This window comes from Tachypleus tridentatus, chromosome 4, assembly GCF_004210375.1.
Source record: "Tachypleus tridentatus isolate NWPU-2018 chromosome 4, ASM421037v1, whole genome shotgun sequence".
In the NCBI taxonomy this organism is placed as follows: domain Eukaryota; kingdom Metazoa; phylum Arthropoda; class Merostomata; order Xiphosura; family Limulidae; genus Tachypleus; species Tachypleus tridentatus.
This window is the reverse complement of record NC_134828.1, coordinates 48,316,617-48,326,635: the sequence shown is the minus strand read 5'-3', so window position 1 is coordinate 48,326,635 and position 10,019 is coordinate 48,316,617. Positions and strand designations below refer to the sequence as shown.

Below are 10,019 nucleotides of genomic sequence, written 5' to 3'. Positions count from 1 at the left end.
TCACAATATAGTCTGTTCTGCTGAAGATATCCTGCACATCAAAAGGTCCTTTCCACTGTAGGGTGAATTTATTGTTGGCTGTTGGTAGCAGAAATAAGACCTGTTTAACCTTGAAATGTCGATTTTTGGCCTTCTTGTCATAGAAATGCTTCTTACTTGTTTCGATTGATTTGGCCTCCCCAGAAGAATGCTTTGATAGGTCTGGTACAGTACTCCTTTTTAGTCCTTTATTTTTTAAGTATCCTTCTCCTTTGTCTCATACTCGACTTTTCTTTGGGCATTATCTCAAAATTTCTGCAGTGACAAGTTTTTATTCTGTGCTTTCTCAAGCTCCTATTGACTTATATTCAGAACATTACTTTTAGAGATTTGAAGGTGCTTGATATTTTGCTTGCTCTTTCCCCTTGAGCAACTGTGGTGACAGCAGATGTTTCATCAGTCTTCTTTCTCTCAAGTTCCTCCAGATTTCTACTGCATGGTATGTAGTATGGAGTATCCACTTTTATTTTTGCTGCAGGAATTTTATCACTTTCCAATCAGTCAGCAAAAACAGACATACCTTGCCCATTATCTGATTATGAGATACTAGATTGGTTCTCACTGCTGTACCCAATATCTCATAGTACATTCATTTTCTTGTCCCTGACAGTCTTCACCTTTTGGTATGTTGTGATTTGTTGACACCTCTTGATGTTGTTCCATCTGCTAAATTGAGTTTACAATTAGTTGTGCACTGGTTAATAATGGTGATATCACTTCTTCCTTGTGGCGAATCTGGTGTATTGTTTCTATTGCATTTCTTGCCAGCACCATCCAACTGATTTATGTTGGAATTTCTGTTGTTGCTTGTTGATGGCAAACTTGTACTTTCTAACAGTACACCCAATTATATAAGAAGCATAACATCTATTTTTCCCTTCTGTCTGTTGACTTTCTTTTCATGGAGTCCATGGTGATATTCACTCTTTTCTTGTTTCTTGCCAGCACCATCTTTGTGAGTAGCTCCAACTGCTTAATGTTGAGAATTTTTCTGTTGATTGTTGGTGACAGACTTGTATTCTCTTGCAATGAGCTTCATTTGATAACTTGTATAGAATCTCTTCTTTCTTTTATGTGTTGACTTCTTTTAAACTTTGGTGGCACCCTGCTACTGGTCAGCTACTCCTGGTTTCAAGTTTGATTATTCTTGGATTTGCCATTTATATTCCATCTACTGACTTTTCTTGATTGTGTTATCAATGTATTTCAGTGTTTTTTATTCAAGGAACAGTGACAGAGTCAGTGGAGTATGTTCGTGTATTGATCATTCTGCCAGTCCTTCAAAACTGTTTTCACACTTGGCCACGTCAGTCGACCTTGTGAATTGTGAAATATTGCTGAAAACATACCTCAAACTGACATGCAGTTTCTCCAGTGTCAGGTTTGATTTCTCAGAACTTCTGGCAAAACTTTCCATATTAAATTCATAGAATTTCAGCAAGGTCACTTTCAACTTGTCATAGTCTATGACATCTTTTGATTTCATACCCACAAATACTTGTAGGTCTTTTTCTGGAGGGTGAGATAGATTGCTTATTTGCTTTTGTCTTTTAAAACTACTGATTCCTGTATTTCAGATCTTTAGCTTCTCAAAAAATAGTAAACAAAAGTGACTAGGGTTCAAAGTTCATTCATATATGGATAAATAAGATTTCAAGTCTAATAATTTTCTGTCATGTTACCTAGTAAAAATGTGAAGCAGCTAACAGTTGAATATCTTATCTTAATAGGTATTTACTGTGAACTGACTCATGTCCAAATAGCAATAGTCACATTTTTCTTTTGAACCATCTTGTTACTAATTGAAGGAAATACTAAATGTACAAAAATAAGATATGTTTTTAATAACATTTAACAAATATCTTTCAAAAGTTTATTTAATAGCCATTTTAACATACAGTTTCTGCTGAACCTGTCAGTATATCTCATACAATTTTCTATTCTCAAAATTTAATTCAAATTAAACAAAACAAGATGACAGTGAAGTTGCACAAATGTTCCCTTATACATCCTTAAAGAAAGGATAACATATGTGTAAGTTTGTATGTTCTTAAATCTTTTAGCCATTGACTTGTACACACTTCATAAACATCACCAGGTTTTCTAATCCTTAATAAAAAGTTCATATACAATCTCTGGTAACATTTTCATCTCTATTCTTTTATAAGTTTCAACAACATCTTCATCTTTTCTATTTCTTAACATGAGCAATATCTACATACTATTTACTCCTTAATGAAAAAAGCTACCAAAAAATAGTAAAATCTTTAACTTTCACAGACAAGATTACACAAACCAGATTTGATTATTCATTTTTTTTCCATCTATCATTGTCAAAACTTGTGATCTCCATTTTCCTTATTCTGCTTCAGTGATAAGATCACATAAGATACAGTATCATTCATGTCTTTTCTAATTAAAAGGTAAACAGCTAGAAACAGGTTGTTATAAATAAAAAGAATAAACCCTGTTTGAAGCCATTTTCCTTTAATTATTTTACTCATTCTATCTATCTGCATCTCTTTAATTCTCCTTAATTACAGAATCACGTGCAAGTTCCAATATCTTCTCCATCTTTTCTCCTTCTACTTCTTTAAACTTCACAAGATCCACATTTTTGATGTCCTGAACAAAAAAATGTTTGAATGTTATTGGTGAACAAATATGAAAAGAAATAATAAATATTGCTTGATATTTCCTATATTCTTCATAAACCATAAGTACACAAAATAAGAAATTATGTACCTAAAGAAAAAGTATGTTTTAAAAGTTTTCCTAATGATGAAACATGTACAGTGGTACCTCGATTCTCAAATGACTCCCTTCTCGAACAATTCAGTTTTCAAACATATTATTTGAGAAAAAAATGTCCTGGCTGTCGAACATAAATTCCGTTCTTGAACCAAGCTGTTGTGGCCTGAACCCCCGAAATAACTCAACTGATGACCCGAACGACACTTCGACCATTTTCGGCCCACACAAAGCTTGCCCAAAACATTTTATCCACACCTGTCTCTCAGTCCACACTTCTGCTAAAATCTGCTACAAATGTTCTAGTTTTTCTTTTTTTGTTGTTGTTGTTTTTCTAAATATTCTGATTAAATAAGCCACCATGGGGTCAAAGAAGAATAATGAAAGCAGCAAACCAAAAAGAAAAGTTGTTAAAGCCACAATAGAGGTGAAAAAAGATCTCATAGCGAAGTATGAGAGTGGTGTTCGTGTGTCTGACCTTGCTACACAGTTTGATATGGTGAACTCTACAGTCTGCATCATACTGAAAAATGAAGAGGTCATCGAAGGAGCTGATGTTGCAAAAGGAGTGACAGTGCTTACGAAACAAAGATCACAAATAATAGAAGAGGTAGAAAAACTGTTGTTCATTTGAGTAAACGAAAAACAGTTAGCTGGTGATAGCATTTCTGAGACCATCATTTGTGAGAAAGCAAAGCAGTTGCATGCTGACCTCCTGAAAAACACCCCTGGAACGAGTGTTGATACAAGTGATGCCTTTAAGGCTAGTAGAGGGTGGTTTGAAAAATTTAGGAAGAGAAGTGGCATACATAGTGTGGTGAGACATGAGGAGGGTGTCAGGCAGAAACAAACCTCATTAGACAAGGTTTTAGTGAGAAATAGGTCCAAAGAGTCTCAAGCAGGTTGTAGCAGTGCAAAGAGACAGAAAAGGGAAACAACCCCAGAAGGTGACTCACCTGACGTTTTTATGGAAGGTGACTCACTCCCCTTCCAAACAATAATAACCCTCCTACTCTCCACATTCCTTACCACCTTTCACTTATGCCATCAGCTCTCCTCAGCACAGGTAAAGGGCAGTTAAATTTTCATTTATTGTTTTTTTATTGTGTTTATAGTTTTTGTGGTTGACTTTATGCATGTAAGCATTATTATACAAGTATAAATAAGCAATATTTTTACTTAAAATGCTTCATAATGCATAATTTTTGGAGGTCTGTAACAGATTAATTTAATTTACAGTATTTCTTATGGGAAAAATTGATTCTGGAAAATTCTGGAATGGATTAAGTTCGAGAACTGAGGTACCACTGTATTTCACTTAATAAAGGCATAAGTGAACACTAGACTGCAGTAAATAGCATTCATAGGACCAGTATTTGTTAAAGGTTTGTTTCTTTTTTAACTTTGCACAAAAATACACAAGTGAAAGACTAGGAGCAAGGCAGCTAGTCATCACCACCCACTGCCAACTCTTGGTTACACTTCTACCAACAAGTTATAATGCCTCCATGGCTGAAAATGTGAGCATGTTTGGTGGGATGGGGATTCAAACCTGTGACACTCATATTGCAAGTTGACCCCCCTAACCAACTAGCCATGCCCATTTGTGAACAGGAAACTAAACTAGTTTTAACACAATAAACTGCATCATTTATTACTTTCTAAAATTTAGGTACCTAAGAATCTAATGAGTAAAGGATAGGATAACTTTTATTGGTTCAAAGCTGATTTAATTGAGAATATACTATTTTCAATACTAGAATAAACTAATGGTCTATTCTGTACATATTTTTTTAATGTGGATTTAGACTTTAATGTACTTTCAAGTAAACCTTTATGATGTATTATTTTTAATTTTTAGGACAGAATTTCAAAACTGAAAAGTTATTTGTGGTTTGTAAATTTAGATGTCCTGGTTGTGTCAAGGAGTACAAAGATTCTACCACATCCACAATAACACTCATTAAATGGAACAATACCAAATTTAAATGGAAACCAGTTTCAACATTTCATGTGTCCTCTTTAGTTCAACGTTGATTTGATATGGATGTGAAATATTGAAACTAGTTTTAATTAAAATTTTGTACTGTTCTGTTAGTGTGGATTTAAACTATTGTAAATTACTTTACATGGTAAAGTGTATTTATTTATTTTTTGTTATATTGAAAATACATGTTAATTCAGCTTCAGGACATTCCATACTTATTATTTTCTATAGTTTTTTCTTCACAAATTTGGATAGATTACATCCAGCAACACTTACGTTAGATTGTTTTTTGGAAACAGTATTGCTTGTTTTAGTCCAAGCAGAAATTTTACTGAGCATACCTAAAAATTGTTTTATCAATTATACCATTTCTGTTTTCTGTTAATTTAGATAATATTTTATTTTCTTAATTTTGTTACACATTTATACGCTCTATAAGTAAGAACTTTCCAAATAATATTTTTAACATTTTAGGAAGAAAGTAATTAGAATATTCATATCAAGCTGAAAACATTGGGTTGTTCTACAAACTCATACAAAATCCATCCTGACTTCCAGGAATTACAATGCTGTAAGGAAGCTAATGATATAAGATTCAGCCACTTTAACCAAAAATACTGCATACACACAACATAATGTATTAAATTAAAAAATGTAAATTTTAATACGTAAGTAACAGCTATGTGCATCATGCAAAAGTGATCAGACATGGTCTGACTAGCCTTATCACTTTCTATGGCTCTGAATTAAAGTATCCTAAATGCCAGTTTAAAGCCATTTTCATGCTTAACAGTGAACTTGATATTATGGCATTAAGTTTAGATATTACAAAATCAGTTCCTTATTCCCTCGGTTTAGATATGGTACAAATGTTATTTACTTATTGGCTATAACACAGTTGTTTGGTTTCATTTTGGTACTTATATAGCCAATGCTTTTCATGGTGACATAAAAGCTTTACTCAATCATAATCTAGGACCCATACCCTTATTTACCTGATCGTACATAAATCCATTAAAAATGAGGTGACACTCTTTATCAGCAAATTATATTAATTTTGAAAATATTTAGGTATTCAGTTATGAAGTTCACTTTTGAATAAACTGTATCACAACATAAAACTACGGCATAATTCTTCCAATAATATGTGTTTGTACAATGATTCAACATCAAAACTGGTAAAGTAAGTTTCACCAAACCTTAAATCTTGAACCACAATATAGAAAACAATTAAAATTATTTGTTACTGTCAAATCAATTAATGAACACTGTTTGTTTTGAAATGTATGTTTGAAAAGCCTGATATATCATGATTATAAATACTGATATTGGATTTAGAGAAGTATTTTCTGTGGATTTTCAGTAGGTCACTGTATGACAACCAACTGCTCTGATGACATGGTAAACCTTGTTGGATATTACGTTATAATTTTTAAACCATCATGGCAGTTATCTTGTGAGTTTCAGGGCTAGAAAGCTGAACAAAAATTGTTCACCCTAAAAGTATCTCAGGCCAGACTACATTTTTTTGATTCTGCAGCATTTAGCCAAAGTTTTCCTTTTAACTGTGTGCTTCTGCCATATACCACTATTAAGTAGCACTAAACACCATGGGTAGAGCCATTATACACACTTAAAAGTTCTGTACTATCTTTCTTGCAACATTGGACTGTGGCAGTGACTTGCTTCAAAGACTACCACACCCCATCCAAATTCTAATCACTGAAGCCATATTATAGTTAAATAGATAAAAATTTTCGTTTTTTCTGCATGAATGTATACTAAATTATTTTCCTGCTTTTAGGGCTTTCATACCACAGAATTGCTGATTATTGCAGTTTAGGTAATCTTATTTTATTTTTTACATATTAATATACAATCCACCTGCAGGATATGAATGCAGGACTCTTAAAAAGGAGGACGGGTTTCAGCTGAAAAGAGGTTGAAGGTGGTTTTCTCATGGTCAATTTTGCCATTGTCTCTCTCTTGTTGAAATAAGATAACTATCCAGTTTCTTAACCTTTGCAGTGCTATGAATTATTATGTGCATTTGTTGACATAATTAGCTTACTTAGTACAACTGCCAAAGGTTTCTTTCTTCAATTTTATGATAACTATGTCCATCTTTTTCCCAATGTGCAATAGCTGCTTTTTTTAGGTTATATGGCTTTTTCTCAAAGTTTTAGCTGTTTTATAATTGATAAAGCTATATTACTTACATATTTTGATAGTCTCAAAAGGTTCATCTATATATTGATAAACAGCACTTACTTTCAAATTTCTCAGAAAAAACAAACTGTAAAATTTTAGGTTGTAAACCAAAAAAAAACATGCAAAAATGAATATTTTTTGCTGCATTCAATTATGATAATAAAGTAGGTATTGCATCTTTAATATTATTAAAAAAATGAAATTCCATGTTGCACTGATCGTTATGTGTAATTCCAAACCTTGCCAGTTTTACTTCTACTTTTAAGATAGTTCATGTAAATTAGATGTTTCATATGCCCCAGAAATATCTCTGGCATTAATGTTGCCATATGTGGATTAATAATACCAATACACAAAAACAAAGTGGTGGAAAACCATATGTACAGCATATCCTTTAAAGAAATTAACATGCATTTTCAAGTTACTCCTTATATTTTTCTTAACTCCTAAGAATATAATTCTAAAACATAAATGTTGTTTGTTGTATGTAAACATAAATGTCCTGCTTGCACCATGGAGCAAAAACGATTCTACCACACTCACAATAACACTTTAAAAGAAAATGTGCAGAACAGACTGGGATATCCATCAACTGTTGAGAAGCATGTGTCCTCTGCATGTAATTATGAAGCTTCTGGTGTTATTTTAGTATTTTAAGTTGAATCAATGATCTTTTAAAACTGGTGATACAAGAAAGTCTCCTTACTGAAACTATGTGTGTGAGGGAAGGGGTCAAAGTGTACAAATCAGACATTTTACAGTGTACCATTCAACATGGTATCATGTATTTGATTTCAGAGTTATCACCTATTCATTTTACCCTACATTACTGATTTAACAATAATTTATAGTAGAGGAAAATAAATACCAGATATAATACAAAGGATATGGAAAATGGTAAATATACATTTCTGAGATTCTTGAAGTTGTGCACATGCAGCATGAAAAACTATACAATAAAAAAAGTATTTTTATGCTCGCATAAATATCACTTTGTACTCTGACTTGCCATAGCCTGAATCAGATTGATACTGTGAGTTCACAGGCACCTTTTGAATACAAATATTTTCTAACTCATCTGATTTTTTGTGTGCAACAAACTTGTACATTAATAAAACATTGTCACATACTGTGTTTATACACATAGTAAATTCAGAATTATAGTAAATATTTCTTCTCTTGTGTGAGATTCAACTAATGGACTAAGTCTGTGCACATTTGGTTAAATCATACAAGGGTTGGTTTATCCTCTACATATCAAACTGTAAGTTGTTTATAAAATAATTTCTATGAAAGTTATTTATCTGTAAATGTTTATTAACTCAGGTAACTTGTCATTAATTTACTTAAAAGTTTTCATGTGGTTGTTTGTTTTTTTAATGTATTGATTTAACAAACTGTAATTCTCATAAAACTGAAAAAAAACATTATTAAAAGGAAAATGTATATAAAAATACATAAAAAAACTAATTTTATCTTTCTTGATAACTAAAATTCATTAAAATAAATGACATAATAAATTACTTTTTATATAAGTGATTTTCAACTTTTTTCTTCCCATGATTCCTTCAAAAAGCAATCTTACAGACCTCAAGTAGGTCTGTATATGGAAGCTAATACATACAGTATGGAAGCACAGCACTAATATTATTAAGCATAAAAATTAATTAAATTCTTAAATAAAATATTTGGACTTCTTTTGAATGTTCACAGAATGCTTATGATCTACTGATCACAACTTGAGAATCACAATTTTAGACAATTTTTATAGTTAGAAACTTACCTTGAGGTTCTTCCGAAGATTTGGAGAGAGTTTTAGGCTTACTATATGTCCTCTGTGATAAAAAAAAAAATGTATTTTTCACTTCATAAAACAATATTTGATGAGTACACTGTGACAAAATATGTTGATGTGATTCAGAAAAGAAAGATATATATATTCCCTGAATAAATTACACACAATAAAAAATAATATAACACTTCAAATATGTTAGCTGGATAGTTAAAATATTCTAAAGCATATAACCATTTCAGAAAACTTGATGAATATTCCAAAATTACATTTTCTCTGTAGGAAAATGTTGTTTGAGATAGAAACCTCTTCTCACATAATAGCTAGAATAATATTTTTTATTAGTGCTGTCCTCTATCTGCACAATTCTTGCTTTCCAGTAGCTTTGATACTCCATGCCCCCCCTCATATAGTATGCAAATGAAAATGTAACAATCCTCCATCAATAAGAGTGTCACACACCCTCCTAATACAGTTGACTTCATCTATACTGTTGAGGGCAAACGTCACTTCAAGATATGAAAAAAAAAGATGCAATGGAATTGGAGAGGATAAGAGAGAAATGTGAGCAAAGGTATCTATCAAAAATACATTTTCAATATAGGAAAATGCTAACTTCTGATATAATACCTTACCTCTGTTCACATAATAGCTAGAATCCCACAGTGAAATGATAGAGGAACCATGGAGTGGAAACCTTAATATATGGAATCCACACCACATCTGTAACAGGTATTACTGTCTGTGGTTAAAAAAGATGTTGCAAGTAAAAAGTGAAAAGAACCACATCGAATATAGTGGATGTGCAAATGGTGTAGAGAGGCAATGGAACCCGACATCTGGGTGGTAGTAGGAGAAAGTATAATGGGCAACTGCAAATCCTACTTTGAAAAGTAGGCCAGTATTCAAACAGAAACAGAGGTATAGACTGCTATCCATTTTCTGTTTTACCTATGATTATACATGAGTTTGTACAGTTTAGGACAGGAATATGTATGTGTAATTTAAAGTTAAGATGAAGTTTTGAGTAGTTTTGTGGAACATCCCACCTTCAATTCAGGTCCAGATCCCTTGGAAAATGACATCCAGGTGCAGTCAGGATAAAGGATCACTAACCAACAAGTATACCCTAATAGACACAACTCACCATATATAAGGACCCAAACTGAAACATATGTCTACTGTAGCTTAAAAATAAATAAAATGAAAAACTACCTGGAAAATAAACAGGGAACATTG

At 32.3% G+C, this 10,019-nt stretch overlaps 1 protein-coding gene across 5 annotated transcripts in view; it reads right to left on the bottom strand.

Annotated features, from left to right (window-relative positions):
• Positions 1–1,860: 1,860 nt before the first annotated feature.
• Positions 1,861–10,019, bottom strand: part of LOC143249079 (dynein intermediate chain 2, ciliary-like) — a 100,069-nt gene continuing 91,910 nt past the window's right edge. For all 5 annotated transcript variants that reach the window (XM_076498287.1, XM_076498289.1, XM_076498288.1 and 2 more), the window contains 2 exons: positions 8,772–8,823; positions 1,861–2,664 (listed from right to left, as the gene is read on the bottom strand). In XM_076498287.1, coding sequence (XP_076354402.1) covers positions 2,563–2,664; positions 8,772–8,823 — 154 coding nt within the window. In that variant the 3' untranslated portion in view covers positions 1,861–2,562. The remainder of the gene's footprint in view (positions 2,665–8,771; positions 8,824–10,019) is intronic.